Source organism: Xenia sp. Carnegie-2017, unplaced genomic scaffold, assembly GCF_021976095.1.
Source record: "Xenia sp. Carnegie-2017 unplaced genomic scaffold, XeniaSp_v1 HiC_scaffold_14, whole genome shotgun sequence".
Taxonomy (NCBI): domain Eukaryota; kingdom Metazoa; phylum Cnidaria; class Anthozoa; order Malacalcyonacea; family Xeniidae; genus Xenia; species Xenia sp. Carnegie-2017.
The window spans coordinates 1,171,095-1,190,194 of NW_025813447.1; the positions used below are offsets into that span (position 1 = coordinate 1,171,095).

The 19,100-nt window shown below is 36.4% G+C and overlaps 4 protein-coding genes across 4 annotated transcripts; 3 read left to right on the forward strand and 1 right to left on the reverse strand.

The window, feature by feature from the left end:
- Positions 1-927: 927 nt before the first annotated feature.
- On the forward strand, positions 928-4,737 carry LOC124433958. The gene is made up of 9 exons (XM_046983827.1): positions 928-1,094; positions 1,332-1,464; positions 1,541-1,806; positions 2,169-2,370; positions 2,440-2,468; positions 2,762-2,831; positions 3,275-3,370; positions 3,447-3,504; positions 3,765-4,737. The coding sequence occupies exons 3-7, from the start codon at positions 1,564-1,566 to the stop codon at positions 3,340-3,342; spliced, it is 612 nt and encodes a 203-aa protein (XP_046839783.1). The 5' UTR covers positions 928-1,094; positions 1,332-1,464; positions 1,541-1,563; the 3' UTR covers positions 3,343-3,370; positions 3,447-3,504; positions 3,765-4,737.
- Positions 4,738-4,763: 26 nt separating this feature from the next.
- Positions 4,764-8,387, forward strand: LOC124433957. Its single transcript, XM_046983826.1, has 4 exons — positions 4,764-5,560; positions 6,259-6,551; positions 6,919-7,036; positions 7,806-8,387. The coding sequence occupies exons 1-4, from the start codon at positions 5,275-5,277 to the stop codon at positions 8,135-8,137; spliced, it is 1,029 nt and encodes a 342-aa protein (XP_046839782.1). The 5' UTR covers positions 4,764-5,274; the 3' UTR covers positions 8,138-8,387.
- A 78-nt stretch (positions 8,388-8,465) lies between these two features.
- On the forward strand, positions 8,466-17,534 carry LOC124433967 (serine-aspartate repeat-containing protein F-like). The gene is made up of 10 exons (XM_046983836.1): positions 8,466-9,726; positions 10,480-10,772; positions 11,140-11,257; positions 12,024-12,495; positions 12,592-12,611; positions 12,691-12,728; positions 12,938-13,034; positions 13,914-14,098; positions 14,900-14,942; positions 15,080-17,534. Exons 1-10 carry the CDS (start codon positions 9,441-9,443, stop codon positions 17,197-17,199), a joined length of 3,672 nt encoding a protein of 1,223 aa, XP_046839792.1. The 5' UTR covers positions 8,466-9,440; the 3' UTR covers positions 17,200-17,534.
- On the reverse strand, positions 17,467-19,067 carry LOC124433970 (sentrin-specific protease 8-like). The gene is made up of 6 exons (XM_046983840.1): positions 18,950-19,067; positions 18,719-18,804; positions 18,510-18,618; positions 18,324-18,437; positions 18,183-18,235; positions 17,467-17,791 (listed from the first exon to the last, which is right to left on the reverse strand). Exons 1-6 carry the CDS (start codon positions 19,060-19,062, stop codon positions 17,652-17,654), a joined length of 615 nt encoding a protein of 204 aa, XP_046839796.1. The 5' UTR covers positions 19,063-19,067; the 3' UTR covers positions 17,467-17,651.
- Positions 19,068-19,100: the final 33 nt, after the last annotated feature.

Sequence of the window (19,100 nt, forward strand, 5' to 3'; positions counted from 1 at the left end):
TCGTTGCTTTTATTTATGTTGTTTTAAACTTGGTGTTGTCGTCAGATGGTCTGTCGTTTCAAGTCACTCGCGGAGACAACGACATGTTTAAAAATCCCAAAACGAAAGTTTGCGATTGGTCACAGGGGAGTAAAGAGTTTTGCAAAAATGCCAATGCTCGCTGCCATCTAAATTGTTGTCAATGTATTTGTAACTATGCGAGCTCTACCTTCGACAGGAAACTCGTGCAATGTCGACCGAACGAGAATGTTCGCAGTGGTAAGTTAGTTTGCATTTTGTTTTAACATAACAATATGATTATGGTTTGGGTTCATGTTAAGGACTTATGTCAGGGTGACCTCGTAGCGATTGGCGTTATGGTTTATAATAAGGATATGGTTAAGATTATAGTTGTCATTAAAGACATTGTCTGGGTAATGGTTGTTGCTATATACATGATTATGTTTAGAATATAGTTTATGTTAAGGATAATGGTATTGTAACTAGCAAGTCGTTATGTGTTAACAAGTATTGTTAGTTTTGTTTAATAAATATTATTGCAACTTAAAAAATTTACAACAAAGATACGTTCGTCGTTTTTGTGATAGCGTTTTCATCTTAAAAGTTGTTATTTCATCGTGTGCAGGAAATTAAATTTCATCATAGCCATTATTGTAAACATTTTTATCTGTTCACGCTGCACTGTGAAGCGCGTTTCATGAAATTCACTAAACTGATCGAGACATTTTGGAAAAGGAAAGCATTTTAAATGGCTAATTTCATATGTTTTCGTGTGAAAAGGTCCAATAAATAATGTTTTATTGAATACATATCGTTCTTGGCTATGACTGAATCTCCAACTTCTCTTTAAATCTTTAAGGTTGTAGAATCAAATTTGAGAAAAAGTATAGGGGAAGTCGGATACAATTACTTGATATGTCGAAAATGGCAACGATTTCGTTTACTGGAAGAATCTCAAGAGAGGATATTTTGTCGATCAGTTTCGCATTAAAAGTATTTCTTACTTAAATGGCATTGGAAAAGTCGGTCACTCAATTATTTTCACAAAAGGTAGAACTACACGAAGCGGAGACAGAACGAAAGTCGCCGTTAAGGTAATTGTGAAAGGGGAAATCAATCATGCCCTTTTTAAATTATCACACACGGCCATGAAAATACTATTACATTATTGACTGATTTTGATTCTAAGTTCAATTTCATTGATTTTATTTCGTAAAAATAGACCTTTATTATATGTTATACGTAAATATATTTTTAGTGAGTGAGGAATATGGTGTGTACACTAAACTGGAGGGCAATTTCATGTTTTATTTTCTTCAATTGCTTTCTAGTGGAACGAGGTTCCTGATCAGTATCATGGACAGTTGTTTCTGGTGAATGTTACTTACACTTTAAAACGACTTTCAAATTCTTCCATCCTGGAGAACGATTGTTTTGTTTTTAAGTCAGCAGGAAAAATAACTGGTATAACATGTGACTCGTCAAAATTTGTATGTCAGTTGTTGAAGATTACTACAGGGAAATTTATCGCTTATTTCAGTGACAGTTCCTAGTACAAGCTCAATGTTAACCAAAGTATCTAATAGAAAGCCTAGCTCTAACCTTTCTCCCATCACTCTCACATCAACCACTACAAAAGTAAAGCCGACGAAGAAGAAAACGACAGTCACTCACTCATTGATATCGAAATTTTTACCAAACACAAACTCTTCCAGTTCAACTATTTGGTCCACTAATCAACTGCCAACCAAACATTCCGCCAATGAAGACAAGTCGTTAACCCAGACAAATATATGGACTTATTACGTAAGTTCTGCATGTGTATTTACGTTTAACTCACGAGATTAAACTGAAAGTTGGTGAGGATGATTAAAATGAAATCTTTCTAATTAGACGGCAGGGTATTGCCTTCGTAAGCAACACTATAGGTATGTGAAAAAGTGATATTTTTCACTTGCATCTGTTCAGCAATCAATCCTATGCAATCCTATTCTAACCCTCAACCCTTTTCTTTGTGGGAGGATATAGAAATAGGTATAGAACGTCGACCATCTCCTCCGACATCTTGTGGATGAGATGAGATGCGCTTTTATATTTCAATGGCTTGCACTAGGTGAATTTTTAGTTTCTGGTTTATTTCTACATCATTTTTTTGCATTTTTCTCAAGACTACGAAAGAAGCTGGTTTGCCTTCTGCGTCGACGAGTGGTGCATCCATTCATAACGCCAAGAAGATGGCCACTGGCAGTGGGGACGATCTGATAATCATCTCTTTGGCTAGCGCAGGATGTATTGTCTTATTCTTGGCTGTAGTAGTAATAGCGTTAATCTGTGTCAGACGTCGCAGGATTGCATCTAAAGTCAATCATGGTTTGTATTCTCGTTGTCAACCGTCTCAACCTTATTTTTATCATAATGGCGTTTTTGTGTTTCTTACAGAGGTAGTTGCGAAAAACGTCGTAGGCAATGTAAGTGTCAAGTGGCTTAATCCAGCGGTCTAATCAAACTATATTTCGTGTTATGGTCGACTTTTAAATGTTTAAAACGGAAACCACAAACTTTACTGAAGTACCGGACTGTTTTCCCTTGTATTACCTAGTTATTGAGCTAAATTAGAAATTCAAAATTTTAATGTCGTGTTTCTGATATCATCAGTACACTACTATAGCTTCTACAATTTTTATTTAATAATTCAACGTGCAATTGTCATGATTTTTGCATTGACAATCCTTTCATTAATCCCGCGATGTCATTTCTTTAGAATCACGTTTCAACTCCGGAGGCAATCTATTCTGAGGCTTATGATCTTCCAACATATCCTGGGATTGAAGGTATGTTTATGTACGAATATGTTTGTTTATAATGAATTTAGAATAACAAAACTTTCAACTTCCTTCAGCGCAGTGTGACTATATATTCAAACTATTTTTACCCGATTCGTTGAATGAGCTTAAACACCACCCCCTGTTCTGAACTGTGCAACTATATAAATCAGCTCAAGGGAAAATTTACAAGGGGGGTGCTGAATAATTATCGTTATAACTAACTATTACGCAAAAGCAATTGTGATTTGTGTTTAGTGCTGATAAAAATGTCTGACATGGTACGTCTACAGCCTCAAAAATCTAACAAAATAGAATCCGAACTAGAACCACACACCTTTACAAATTTAAGAATTCCAAAGCAACGTTTTTCCATACGCTGCGAGCTAAAGTTTGCGTACATAAGTAATGGCATTTAAATTGTAGCCATAATTTTCTTTTTTTCGTTGCAGATACATCAGACGTTGACAACTATACTAGTTTAGATAGAACCAAAATGTTGAACGAAGCCTATGTATGAATCTTTGAGGAGAAATTCATGTAACCTGGTGAGTTGGAACTATTTTTTGTTGAGCTCGTTTTCAATAAAGAAAATGATTTACTTAAGTTTTCCGTTTTTCACAGTATGAGCAGATTCCAGCCAAAACTAATATCGAAATATTTTCGGAGGAAGATCCTCCCGGTAAGTTGTATTTCATTCTTGAGTTGAATGCTTTCTTCAAGGCAGTTGAGTAATCGGAATCTTGGAATGACCTATTTAGAAAGTTTCAATGTTTTATTAAGATTTCTCCTACATATATTTGCTCTTGTTTAGAGCCGATTTAGAAAGTTTCAATGTTTTATTAAGATTTTTCCTACATATATTTGCTCTTGTTTAGAGCCGGTTTATAAAGTTCCAATGTTTTATTAAGATTTTTCCTACATGTATTTGCTCTTGTTTAGAGCCGGTTTATAATACTTTATACGAATCATCTACGTCCTTTGTCAATGGCGAAAGTACATGTCGTGATGGCGAGGAACATGCACAAAGAACCTATAGTACATTAGAAGAAGAAATAAATTACAAAGGGGAAAAAGACGAAGATGGCGGTGACCACAATCCAGAACGAGTGTATAGTGTCATCGAAGACGACAGTCTTCATTATTTGACGATTTTGCCTGATGAATCTCCGTGATAAACGTTTTTATTTCGTGTAAAGTTTTCATGCAGTAGCACAAAATAATGATTATACAAAAGGGTCAATCAGGGGTGCGAAGCGTTCCACGCGCTCCTCGAGTTTCTCGCGTTACTCGCGCCCGCCATTACTCCAGCTACTCGAGTTGCGGTCTTCTCTCGTTTCCAAGTTTCCAACCGCTAAAATGACATGACTCCTTTTCTGCATGTAGTCTATTGGAAACCGAGAATGTTTAGACGCCATGCGATTGTAACCGTTGGAAATTATTGGGGAGAATTCAATGGATATAAAATGATAGCCAATGTGCGTTTTATGTAAGGTATTATCAAAGGTTCCTTCCGTATACTCCTTATTCTGTAACACTGATATTGTAGGGTCGTTCACGAGTGAAGTACTTCATGTAGCGTGAATTTTTCTTTAGTACGTCTCAAGGTGTATTTTAACCGTTTCTCCACAAAACACAAACTCAGAATTAGCTTGCAAAGCCATGCACGTCTCAAATCAAATGCTTTATTGTCGCAGTTTGTCTTATTGAATAAACATTGAGTATATTACTGTTTGTGTTTGGGCGGAAAATTTCTTCATCTAATTGATTAAAGAGTAAACATTTTGATAGCGTGGCAAGCTGTGGACGTCGTTCATATCTTTCATATGTCCTTAGTGAAATGCAATCAATTGATTTAATGGATCTCAAATAAATTATTGCATAACTTGTCTTGTGACATATTGCTTGACTTTAAGATGTCTTTTGTTTTTATTCGCCAAAATTAACTCGACTGCAGAGTCGGGGATTACCGTAATTAACTTACCTAAACGCAAACTCGAAGTTTTCGCAAAATCGAAGTTTTCTTGAAACTTCAAGTAAAAGAGTATTGAAACAAACTCGAAGTTTTCGCAAAATATTGACCATTGGCCACATTGCTTATTCCTTTAACATCTGTCCTTTTATAGTGAATAATTTGGTCTCAAATTTCAAATGCCGATGGTTTCTTGACATATCTTCTTTCTTCTCGCTGTGTATGTTATATCTATGCCACTTATAATATGATTAGTCACTACAGCTCACTATATAGATCAGTAATTATTCCTACTAAATGCTGATGCAGCAAAAATAACTAAGTCCAATATATGTAAGACGACATTAAAAGAGCAATTACAACTTAAAGGGCATCTTTTGTATTCGCTTATTGACTGCCGGTATGCTAACTGTTAGGCAATACGAATTAAGCTTTGTTCTTTTTGTTTTGAGTCTCATAAACTAAAGTGTTAGGTGAAAGATGATTTTCAAACTGCAGTTGTCAAAAAACGTTCATATCTTGTGGATATATTTGATCGTGATTTATTGTCGTGTAAATTGTTTTCTGGTGAACGTGACGAGGAACAGACAAGATGTATTTTCTTATCCTAGTTTGTCTATAGGCTGTCATAAAATTTGTGAAGAACGAAATTCGAGGTCGACTGTGAAAAATCTTCACATATGTAGATGTAAATGTGAACGAAATCACAGCACATTTGTCATTTCAAAGCTGAAATGCGTTGCGGATTCCATGCTTCGCAATACAGGTAATTATGGTTAATATACAGCAAAGCCTTTTATTGTTTCCTAGTTCAATGGTTGTTTAAATGTACAATTTCCGGCTATTGTTAGTTATTAATTTCAAAAACGAAGTCTTTTGTCCTTCATTAGCTCGGGCTTTTAGCATTCCTAGAAGTTTTTTGTTCATAGATACGTTGTCAGAATACTATCTATGTCTCGGGGTTCTGTCATGGTAATTTACTCTTAGTTTACTTGGATTGTGCGGAATTCGGCCTACAGGCTTTTTTTCTTTTTTTCATGATAGGAGAGTGAAGACTTAAGTGTATTGAAAATATATTAATACATAAGTAAACAAATTTAACGTTGATGTTGCAATGCTGTTTCAATATGATCCACTCTCCTAAATATTGATTATCAATAGATGTGCCCCATATACGCATGTATTGACCATATATTGACTGCAGAATTTGCTGAGGTAGTGCTTTCATTTTATATTTTTTGGCGCAGCATACAGCTGCATATCTTTTTTAAAATTTTAAAGTATGATTGAATGTTTGAGAATGATAGATTAATTTATCCATCGAATGACCTATTTTTGTAAAAGTTATAATGATACCTTAAAACATTTTGTAATATTTTATGGTTTTTTGATAGCATATATTGATGAAAACATCGTGAACTTTTTTTCATGCTAGGACATAATTCTTTTTCACATTGTTTGTAGGACACGGAGATATGTTTTTTCAACTAAGCGAGACAGAATATGGTAATGAACGGTTGAAAGTCATCAGCATTAACCCAGGCAAAACATTGATTCCTTTTAAAGTGAAACTGGAAAGTAAGAAAAAGTGTGTCTTGAACAAAATTGAGACATTAAGTCACCGTTCATTAAAACTTTGGAAATCCGCTAAGAAAGGTTTGAAATGGAAGATAATTGAACTGGATGATGATGACATCGAGGAAACTTATAATTGGTTACCTTTAAAATACGAAGGTTGGATGTTGCTTAGTTTACAGGTGATTAATATTTAAAACAACATCAGAATAGCTTGCAATACAATGCTTGGGCTTACCGTTAAAATGAACCGCGTTATTCAACAATGTTTTCCTAGATATTACGGAGTAAACGTGTTTTGCAATTTTGAAAGTTACTTTACTTTTTCAGAACGCACGAAATAGTGTTAGTATATAAACACTGAAAGTTGGGCTGTTGGAGTATACAAAATCTGTTAATTTTACTCCTGTACTGCAAGCAATTAAATGCAACGCAGAAAACTTCATTCGCCCCTCCACAAATACAAAAACTGACCTTGCTATTGGGATTGCACAGCTGCACCGTTTGCAAAAACTTCGTGTAAACATTTTCATTTCTTTTCTTATTCAGTGGAGAAATAAAAGAAGAAAATACAAAGGACATATTATGCGGTTGAATATCTCGTGTATAAGAGAAAAAATAACACTGTCGGGATTTTTGATTTTCAAAGTGAACGGAACAATTACAGGTAATGTTTTATTTGATTTGATATACGTAGATAGCATTACTGAATTATTGATGCTAGCAGATTCATTTGCCTGTCGCCATTACCAAGAACTTGGACAGTTGGTCAAGTGAACTGCTTATGACGATTTCCTAATTATTAACTCCCAAAATGGTGCAAGTACATCCACAGTAGGCTGTTGCCAAGAATGTTGATCGTTTTTCTAAAAGTTTCTGATAAAGACAAGCTTGTTACTCCCTAAGCAATGCGAGGGGATCCATTCCTTTAGTATGAACTCCATTAGTTGATCTAGTGGACTGCATAAGTTTCCAGTCATAAATACTGTTAAGATGTTGTATGTATTTTTAACTTGTTTTAAAAAATGCATTTTCAAACTCGTACCTCGATGACCGTTGTCGGCTTGGCGTACTGTCATCCGCAGGTTGCGTAAATGCAAAGTAGTCAGTACACAACCATAGACATTACAACTTGAACTCAACAAAAAAGTTTCTTAAAACCACGGACAACAAGCGGTTGTTTAAACTTTGGCTTGTTATAGGTTATTTTAAAAAAAAATTTATTGCCATGATAAGTCGAACGATGTTTGTTTGATAAATGATGAGAAATGAAAATGAAACATTTTATGATTGATTCAAAGTCGAGTAAAAAGCTCGTCCTTAGATCTATGTTTTTGGGGAGTTTTTTTCACATTTTATGCGTCCAACTGTAAATATCGTTATGTAATTCATTTATTGTGGACTTTTTTCTTCTGATAATTTTTCGATAATTTCAGTTTCAGTAAACGAAACGTTGTCTTTGGCTTTATCGCACTCCATCGACCCTTCCAATACAAGCTTGGTTTCGTCCATGTCAGTATTTTCTTCAAAACCTGAAGATTCCCTCCAGTTTTTGCCTTCATCGTTGATACCATCGTCATCCTCCATGATACCATTATCATCCCAAATATCACCACTGGCACCTTCAATGAATATTTTGCCGCCTCTAGTAACCACGCCGTTGTCACGTCATAATGTGACGTCATCAAAATTGATGACATCACACCCGTTACAACATCGAAATGCTACGATGAACTCGTCATCATCAGTCGTTGTTTTTAGTCGATAATGTATGGCATTCAATTTCATATAGTTGTGTTAATAATAACAACATTGAGTATATTACTGTTTGTGTTTGGGCGGAAAATTTCCTCATCTAATTGATAATAGAGTAAACATTTTGATAGCGTGGCAAGCTGTGGACGTCGTTCATATCTTGTGACTTTCATATGTCCCTTAGTGAAATGCAATCAATTGATTTAATGGATCTCAAATAAATTATTGCATAACTTGTCTTGTGACATATTGATTGACTTTAAGATGTCTTTTGTTTTTATTCGCAAAAAATTAACTCGACAGCAGAGTCGGGGGTTACCGCAATTAACTTGCCTAAACGCAAACTCGAAGTTTTCGCAAAATATTGACCATTGGCCACATTGCCGTAGACACGTCATACGTCTCCGTCGGCTACAACAACGTCACCTACGCGCAATCCTCCGCATTTCCTATCAACAAAGAGTAACGAATGACGAAGTTCTGACGAGAGCCAACTCCATGGACATTGAGATTACCTTCGCCAAAATGCAGCTAAGGTGGCCTGGTCATGTTGCTCGCATGGCAAACAATCCATTACCTAAACAGCTACTCTTTGGAGAGATCGCTGAAGGAAAGGGACGTACTGGTCGTCCGCTCCTGCGTTGGAAAGACTCTCTCAAATACACTTTGAAAACATGTCAAATTTCAATAGATAATTGGCAGCTCGAAGCGACGGATCGATGCGACTGGAGAGACAAGTCACGTAACGGTCTGAACAAGATGGGTGATTTGAGACGGCGGAGCAACGCTGTTAAACGATCAAGACGTCACGCTGCCAGGAACGCCTCCACTGTCGCAGACTCGGGAGAATTTCGTTGCCAACACTGCAACAGGACCTGCGCAAGCCGCATTGGCATGTAAAGTCACGAGCGCGCTTGTGGAAGTCAGTGAACTAGATGGACAGTTGCAGGCAGCCATCGTCGATTCGACGGGCAGTATCTCTTTTATAGTGAATAATTTGGTCTCAAATTTGAAATGCCGATGGTTTCTTGACAGATCTTCTTCCTTCTCGCTGCGTATATTATATGTATGCCACTGAAAAATATGATTAGTCACTACAGCTCACTATATAGATCAGTAATTATTCCTACTAAATGCTGATGCAGCAAAAATAACTAAGTCCAATATATGTAAGACGACATTGAAAGAGCAATTACAACTTAAAGGGCATCTTTAGTATTCGCTTATTGACTGGCGGTATGCTTACTGTTAGGCAATACGAATTAAGCTTTGTTCTTTTTGTTTTGAGTCTCATAAACTAAAGTGTTCGGTGAAAGATGATTTTCAAACTGCCGTTGTCAATAAACGTTCATATCTTGTGGATATATTTGATCGTGATTTATTGTCGTGTGAATTGTTTTCTGGTGAACGTGACGAGGAACAGACAAGATGTATTTTCTTATCCTAGTTTGTCTATAGGCTGTCATAAAATCTGTGAAGAACGAAATTCGAGGTCGACTGTGAAAAATCTTCACATATGTAGATGTAAATGTGAACAAAATCACAGCACATTTGTCATTTCAAAGCTGAAATGCGTTGCGGATTCCATGCTTCGCAATACAGGTAATTATGGTTAATATACAGCAAAGCCTTTTATTGTTTCCTAGTTCAATGGTTGTTTAAATGTACAATTTCCGGCTATTGTTAGTTATTAATTTCAAAAACGAAGTCTTTTGTCCCCCATTAGCTCGGGCTTTTAGCATTCCTAGAAGTTTTTTGATGGTAGATACGTTGTCAGAATACTATCTATGTCTCGGGGTTCTGTCATGGTAATTTACTCTTAGTTTACTTGGATTGTGCGGAGTTCGGCCTACGGGCTTTTTTTCCTTTTTTTCATCATAGGAGAGTGAAGACTTAAGTGTATTAAAAAATATTCTGCTTGTTTATTATTGAAAGCTTTTGTAGTTTCAACATTCATTTTGTTTTGGATACATAAGTAAACAAATTTAACGTTGGTGTTGCAATGCTATTTCAATATGATTCACTCTCCTAAATATTGATTATCAATAGATGTGCCCCATATACGCATGTATTGACCATATATTGACTGCAGTATTTGCTGAGGTAGTGCTTTCGTTTTATATTTTTTGGCGCAGCATACAGCTGCATATCTTTTTTAAAATTTTGAAGTGTGATTGAATGTTTGAGAACGATAGATTAATTTATCCATCGAATGACCTATTTTTGTAAAAGTTATAATGATACCTTGAAACATTTTGTAATATTTTATGGTTTTTTTTTGATAGCATATATTGATGAAAACATCGTGAACTTTTTTTCATGCTAGGACATAATTCTTTTTCACATTGTTTGTAGGACACGGAGACATGTTTTTTCAACTAAGCGAGACAGAGTATGGTAATGAACGGTTGAAAGTCATCAGCATTAACCCAGGCAAAACATTCATTCCTTTTAACGTGAAACTGGAAAGTAAGAAAAAGTGTGTCTTGAACAAAATTGAGACATTAAGTCACCGTTCATTAAAACTTTGGAAATCCGCTAAGAAAGGTTTGAAATGGAAGATAATTGAACTGGATGATGATGACATCGAGCAAACTTATACATGGTTACCTTTAAAATACGAAGGTTGGATGTTGCTTAGTTTACAGGTGATTAATATTTAAAACAACATCAGAATAGCTTGCAATACAATGCTTGGGCTTACCGTTAAAATGAACCGCGTTATTCAACAGTGTTTTCCTAGATATTACGGAGTAAACGTGTTTTGCAATTTTGAAAGTTACTTTACTTTTTCAGAACGCACGAAATAGTGTTAGTGTATAAACACTGAAAGTTGGGCTGTTGGAGTATACAAAATCTGTTAATTTTACTCCTGTAGTGCAAGCAATTAAATGCAATGCAGAAAACTTCATTCGCCCCTCCACAAATACGAAAACTGACCTTGCTCTTGGGATTGCACAGCTGCACCGTTTGCAAAAACTTGGTGTAAATATTTTCGTTTCTTTTCTTATTAAGTGGAGAAATAAAAGAAGAAAATACAAAGGACATATTATGCGGTTGAATATCTCGTGTAAAAGTAAAAAAATAACACTGTCGGGATTTTTGATTTTCAAAGTGAACGGAACAATTACAGGTAATGTTTTATTTGATTTGATATACGTAGATAGCATTACTGAATTATTGGTGCTAGCAGATTCATTTGCCTGTCGCCATTACCATGAACTTGGACAGTTGGTCAAGTGAACTGCTTATGACGAATTCCTAATTATTAACTCCCAAAATGGTGCAAGTACATCCACAGTAGGTTGTTGCCAAGAATGTTTTTCTAAACGTTTCTGATAAAGACAAGCTTGTTACTCCCTAAGCAATGCGAGGGGATCCAGTCCTTTAGTATGAACTCCATTAGTTGATCTAGTGGACTGCATAAGTTTCCAGTCATAAATATTGTTAAGATGTTGTATATATTTTTAACTTGTTTTAAAAAATGCATTTTCAAACTCGTACCTCGATGACCGTTGTCGGCTTGGCGTACTGTCATCCGCAGGTTGCGTAAAGGCAAAGTAGTCAGTACACAACCATAGACATTACAACTTGAACTCAAAAAAAAGTTTCTTAAAACCACGGACAACAAGCGGTTGTTTAAACTTTGGCTTGTTATAGGTTATTTTAAAAAAGAAAATTTATTGCCATGATAAGTCAAACGATGTTTGTTTGATGAATGATGAGAAATGAAAATGAAACATTTTATGATTGATTCAAAGTACGAGTCAAAAGCTCGTCCTTAGATCTATGTTTTTTGTTTGTTTTTTTTCCACATTTTATGCATCCAACTGTAAATATTGTTAAGTAATTCATTTATTATGGACTTTTTTCTTCTGATAATTTTTCGATAATTTCAGTTTCAGTAAACGAAACGTTGTCTTTGGCTTTATCGCACTCCATCAACCCTTCCAATACAAGCTTGGTTTCGTCCATGTCAGTATTTTCTTCCAAACCTGAAGATCCCCTCCAGTTTTCGCCTTCATCGTTGATACCATCGTCATCCTCCATGATACCATTATCATCCCAAATACCACCACTGGCACCTTCAATGAATATTTTGCCGCCTCTAGTAACCACGCCGTTGTCACGTCATAATGTGACGTCATCAAAATTGATGACATCACACCCGTTACAACATCGAAATGCTACGATGACTAATTTATTGATGAACTCGTCATCATCAGTCGTTGTTTTTAGTGCAGCCAAGAACTCATCTTACTCCATCAGTAATGCAGTCATAGGCATGATTGTTGTTGCTTGCATAATTGCTCTGGCTGTTATCCTTTTCCTTTTGTATCTCCTTAAAAGATGGAAGTTGACTTTTCTAAGGTAAGTAAATTTCTGCTATATTTTTAAGAGAGACCATTTTTTGCACAAATCTTCAATTCTTGTTTACTTTTGACTAAAAGTTTCCTTGTTTTACAGACGTACACGCTCGGTTCTCGGTAAGTTGCGGTTTCATTTGAACACGTTGTGCTACAAAGTTTATTTCAATTGAATTAAATGCTGTTTTTTTTCCAACAGGACGGATAAATCCAAGTTATCCAAGTTTATCTAGCGTGGTAAGCATTCGAATGATCGTCCAATTTTTTGATTTCTTTTCACAAAAAAAAAGTCAACCATTAAAACTATGATCAAAATTGACAGAATTTTGCTACACTTTGACCTATCCAGAAGTTTAAAACAACACGATTCTTTTATTTGTCTGCTTTTAATCATGAATGTCATGTCAAATTGAAATAGTTTAAACTGCAATCTTTTTTTCGTATAGCATATTCCTGCATTAAACAATCCTCTGCACGATGATGTATATGAAAATCCTGATGTTTTAGATGACGAAAAACGTCGTTGTAAAGCGACTACTTTTGGTGGGTGAGCGATCTTTCTAGCGATCGTTTTTATCAAAAATTTAATTTCTTTGTTGCACTAAAGACACTGGTAGACCTTTTTGTGTTTTCCTTTTTACTAAGGATCTTCAACTTTTCGTCAATAATTCTCTCTCTTTTAATAGTGTATCTTTACTTGGTTGCTCAAAAGAATCTTTGATACTGTTTTGTCTTTCGGTGACAACTATATTTGATCAATTAATTGCAGTGTAAAAGATAAAGCAACTGCTTTTAATAAATCTGATTCTTTAATTATAAATCAACACGTCAACCTGTGAAAAATCCTCCTGCACACGCTACAAAAGTCTTTTTTTCAACCTTATACAGGAAGCAAGAATCCTAACAACGCATACTATACTTGTTCTTGTGAAAGACAAATCAGTTTTGGTTAAATATTTTACCAAGAACAATGTGTTAACCAATTGCATGCATATATATATAAGTTTGAAAATTTGTAATCCAGGCATTTACTGCATAAAAGATAAAAGTTTCTCCGGATTTTAAATGACTTTTTTATTGAGCTTTCGACTCGTTGCTTCGAACCTTCATCAGAATGAGGAGCCTTCACAATACACCAAAACCCATGGCAACGCATTTCATCCCCTCCAACCACATTAATCTACCCGCTAATCCAATTAGACGCTCTAAGCGTCTACAAGCTAAAAGCACGTGTAAATAAATAATATCCTCATTCTGATGAAGGCTCGAAGCAACGAGTCGAAAGCTCAATAAAAAAGTCATTTAAAATCCGGAGAAACTTTTATCTTTTATATACATATACATATATATGGGAGACTTTGAGATCATTAATGGACAACTAAGCGTAATCGAGGCTTAACCCCGAATTTATTTGATACTTAGATTCCGCTGCCTACGGTGCGTATTTAATGGTGGATAATCCATCGGATCAAGTGAATAAATCTCGGGAGGTAAAGAGTTTTTACGATAATATACCAAGTGGATTTGAAGACACGTATAAAGCGCTAGATCCAGCGAAGAGAGAACCTTCTGCAAAAGACCAGAGCTTTTTAAAGAGGGATAACGAGGTATTTAAAGAGGGATAACAAGGTATTTTAATAACGGCATCAAATTGCATGAAGTCAATTGACCGTTTGAGTGAGCACAGCTTTACAACATGAAGTAGCGGAGTATATATATAATGACGTAAGCACATGCACCCGATGGATCCGAACGTTGTAACCAATAACTTTTTTTGCTATCAATAAATTATTGGAATTGTTAATAGACAGCTAAGGTGTTGGGGATTGGGGGGTTGGGTCGAGTACATTATGTATTCAAAAAGCAACAATCTTTAACTATTGGGAATTATCAAGCATTGTGTACAATAACTTTATTGGTTTACAACATTTGGATCGGCTGTAAGTACAGTATAAGGAATAATCATTGGATCCACTTTACTTGCTGGCTGCAGTTTGCCTTTTAAGCGTCTCCAATGGTAGTAAAATACAATATAAAGTAAAAGGTTCGAACTCGGGAGTATCGTTACATGTTTATCGTCCAGGTTGGTAGAGTACCGGGAAGGACTGTTTTTGTTGATGTTGACTGACGTTTTAACAAACGTCATCTTCTACTCTGAAGATGACTACCGCTGAGGTTGTCGAAACGTCAGTCAACATCAACAACAACAGTCCTTCTCAGGACTCTACTAACCTGGACGATCTACATCTACAAACATGTAAAGATGCAATTTACTCTATAATTTTAATGGAGTTACTCAACTGTTTGTTTTCTTTACTGTGGTGTAAGCCCAGATGTCCAAACCTTTCAACGACATACTTTATCATTTGCATTTCATTTCTGCTCATACATATTTATCTTTATTATAGTATTCGTTGGTTTCCGATAGCATCTCAGGTTATCCTGCTCAAGGTAAGAAATATTGCTTTCTTTTAGTTACGAGCTTATCGTCTTGCTTGCCTAATGAAAGTAATTTCAGTTGAGTTTCAATGCAGATAAATTAGTTTAATTTGCAAGAACGCATCAAGCAAGTTTGTTAACTGATTTAGAGCCACTCTATGATGAGGTGAATATGCAACATAGTGACTTGAATGTTGCTCCCACGCCCCCTCCTCTCACATTCAGAAAGACGTCCTCTGTCACATCACAGCCATTATACAATGGACTAGAGAACAGTCAAGCAGTCAAGAAGAGTGGCGACGATGTCCAACCATCTTTTCCTGAAACTGAGCCTATCTACAATATAGTTGATAACAACAAGTTGTTGCAAAATGACGAAACTGAATCCCCAATTGCTTCGAGAAAAGCTTCCAAAGGTTCTGCTGCAGAACTAGGCAACAATGATCTTGGAAACGACAACGTGGTCTCTATAGAAAATGAAGGTGTGATGGTTTCTTTACCAAGTCTTGGCGAGCTCAAGAAGCGTGATATGAAAAATGAGTCATTGGAAAAAATTGAAAAAAATGTAAAAATCGATGAAAATAATTCCCTGTCCCGTGACACGCCGATGACTTTCAGTCAGAACGCTGAGCTAACTCCCGAAGGATTGGAAACAGCTGATGAAGTAAGAATACATTTTGAAAAAAACGAGGATGATGATAACATATCCCAAACTCTCCCTAAAGCCACTGATGATGACAACATACCCCACGCTGTCCCTAAAGCTACTGATGATGATAACACATCTCACACTGTCCCTAAAGCTACTGGTGACGATGATAACTTATCCCACGCTGTCCCTAAAGCTACTGGTGACGATGATAACATATCCCACACTGTCCCTAAAGCTACTGGTGACGATGATAACTTATCCTACACTGTTCCTAAAGCTACTGATGACGATGATAACATATCCCACACTGTCCCTAAAGCTACCGGTGACGATGATAACATATCCCACACTGTCCCTAAAGCTACTGGTGACGATGATAACTTATCCCACACTGTCCCTAAAGCTACTGATGACGATGAGAACATAACCCACATTGTCCCTAAAGCTACTGCTGACGATGATAACATATCCTACACTGTCCCTAAAGCTACCGGTGACGATGATAACATATCCCACACTGTCCCTAAAGCTACTGGTGACGATGATAACTTATCCTACACTGTTCCTAAAGCTACTGGTGACGATGATAACATATCCCACACTGTCCCTAAAGCTACTGGTGACGATGATAACTTATCCTACACTGTCCCTAAAGCTACTGGTGACGATGAGAACATAACCCACATTGTCCCTAAAGCTACTGGTGACGATGATAACATATCCTACACTGTTCCTAAAGCTACTGGTGACGATGATAACTTATCCTACACTGTCCCTAAAGCTACTGGTGACGATGATAACATATCCCACACTATCCCTAAAGCTACCGGTGACGATGATAACATATCCCACACTGTCCCTAAAGCTACTGGTGACGATGATAACTTATCCTACACTGTTCCTAAAGCTACTGGTGACGATGATAACTTATCCTACACTGTCCCTAAAGCTACTGGTGACGATGATAACATATCCCACACTATCCCTAAAGCTACCGGTGACGATGATAACATATCCCACACTATCCCTAAAGCTACCGGTGACGATGATAACATATCCTACACTGTTCCTAAAGCTACTGGTGACGATAACATATCCCACACTATCCCTAAAGCTACTGGTGACGATGATAACATATCCTACACTGTCCCTAAAGCTACTGGTGACGATGATAACATATCCCACACTGTCCCTAAAGCTACCGGTGACAATGATAACATATCCCACACTGCCATCATCATCATTTACAAACAAATATCCTCCACAGTCCCTAAAGCTACTGGTGACGATGATAACTTATCCTACTCTGTTCCTAAAGCTACTGGTGATGATAACATATCCCACACTGTCCCTAAAGCTACCGGTGACGATGATAACATAACCCACGCTGTCCCTAAAGCTACCGGTGACGATGATAACATATCCCACACTGTCCCTAAAGCTACTGGTGAGGATGATAACATATCTCACACTGTTCCTAAAGCTACTGATTACGACAACATACCCCTTACAGTCCCTAAAGCTACTGATGATGATGATGACTTATCCTCCGTTGTCCCCAAAGCCACTGTTGTAAACAATGATACTGATGTTGATTCCTATTCGAAGAAACCTTAACTCGTCCCGAATCTGCATCTTCTACTGATGATTTTGCTGATAGAATATTGAAATCTAATGATCACCATATCTTTGACGATTTCTTGGAAAATGAAGAGTCGTGCAGAGAAAATACAGATGATGGAGAAAATTGATGGAGAAAATAGACGAGGAAGTCAAATTGCTGAACACAGCGAATGACGTTATCACAGAATCTCGTGAATTGGAAGAAGAATCGATGAATGAATCGGAGTGTTCTACGCTCCAAAATATTTGATTTAAAATCTGTAGTATGATCTGGTCGTTCATTCATATATAAATAGAAAATTAAATACAAATTTTTCATCAAATGGAAACCACATGCTTCTTTACACAATACTTTTATAAATAATCGAAGTTATTTCGTGACCCTGAAATTCTAAGAATATTCAAAGTTTTTATAACCCTTGAATTTTTAAATTTTTCTTAAATTATCAATGAGTTTTTGATGTCCTTTCGTTTTGCGTAACAAAGTCACCACTTACACTAACTTGCGCGTCGCATTTCGTATCATCTTCCAACTGCTTGCACAATTCTTCTGTGATACAAACGACGTACATTCCACAGTCGTATGCTGTTAAAGATATTATTATCGAGGTCGTTAACATGTCGTTCCTTTCATTTATTTAATTAATGACATCCACGCACGAAGCGTTTACACAAGCAAGGAAGATTAATTTCACAAATCAACCTTTGTTATTCATTCTTGGTCTTAGTCAAATACCGAAGCAACTAAAGCTACCAAAATCAAGGGCTGACCATGGGAAGCGACAAAGGACAACAAATTATGGGATATAACAAGTATTTCGAAGAAACCAATACTTTGTTTTCAGTTGATGATATCGTCATTGCAGCGAATTGATTACAAATTTTTAATCGTTTTCCAAGCGTGTATAAGCTGCAGAAAAGTACTATTTCGATTATGAAAGTTTTCCTATCGCATTAACGTATTGCTTTCTCCTTACTGTTTAGTTGTTGCGGACAGCGTTCGTCAGTAAAATCAATTTTCGTTTTGGCTAGAAAACAAACATTTGAGAAAAATAGCGTTACTTGTGTTCGAATGTTTTTATCTGAACAAGATCATGCAAAGAAGTCAGGATGATACCTTTAGAAAAGGTTCAAGAGCGCGGCTAATCTGACGAGCGTCATCGAGATTGCTTGTTGCTAAGGAGTCGTAATGTTTGAAAGCGTTTTTATCTGCATCATAAACCAACAGACTCCTGTTTAAGATAAGAAATGTTTCTCACGGTTACGATTGATTATAAACTTTGAGCGAAAAAACTTAGACAAACCAATGATCGCCTCCAATGGCATCAGGAACGGTATTACTATTCACCGGAAGAAATATTATCTTCTTTTTGTCGAGGCTTAATGGCTCAAGGAAAGATGCCAATCCTCCTTCTACAGTAATAGGAAGAATTTACTATGAGGTGGTGTGGAGGAAATGAATAAGTCAAGTATCCTGTATTCACTCGTCAAAATGTCTTTGATTTTACCTTACCTTCGCATAATTTAATATACTGAGCTACGTCTGGATTAATAAAAATAGCATTCTCAAGTTTTTCGAACTGGACATACTCGAAATATCTGCGAAACAAAAGAGAGTTTGAAGACGCTGACTGACAAAGTCGCAAATGTATGGATGATAAACAAATTGGATCATATTGTATGGATGTTCTTTTATATCATTTGAAAGCAGCGTGAATCTATGGGTTGTAAACAGCCTCCTTACTCAAACATGAAGCCTATGATTTTATCATTTAACCATTGCCTTTCATCGAGCAACTTAACGTCAGATCTTCGTAACAAACTATCGCGAAAATTTAAAACAATTTCGTCGGCCATATTGAAACGCTAGACCGGGATATTTGTTATGACGATAC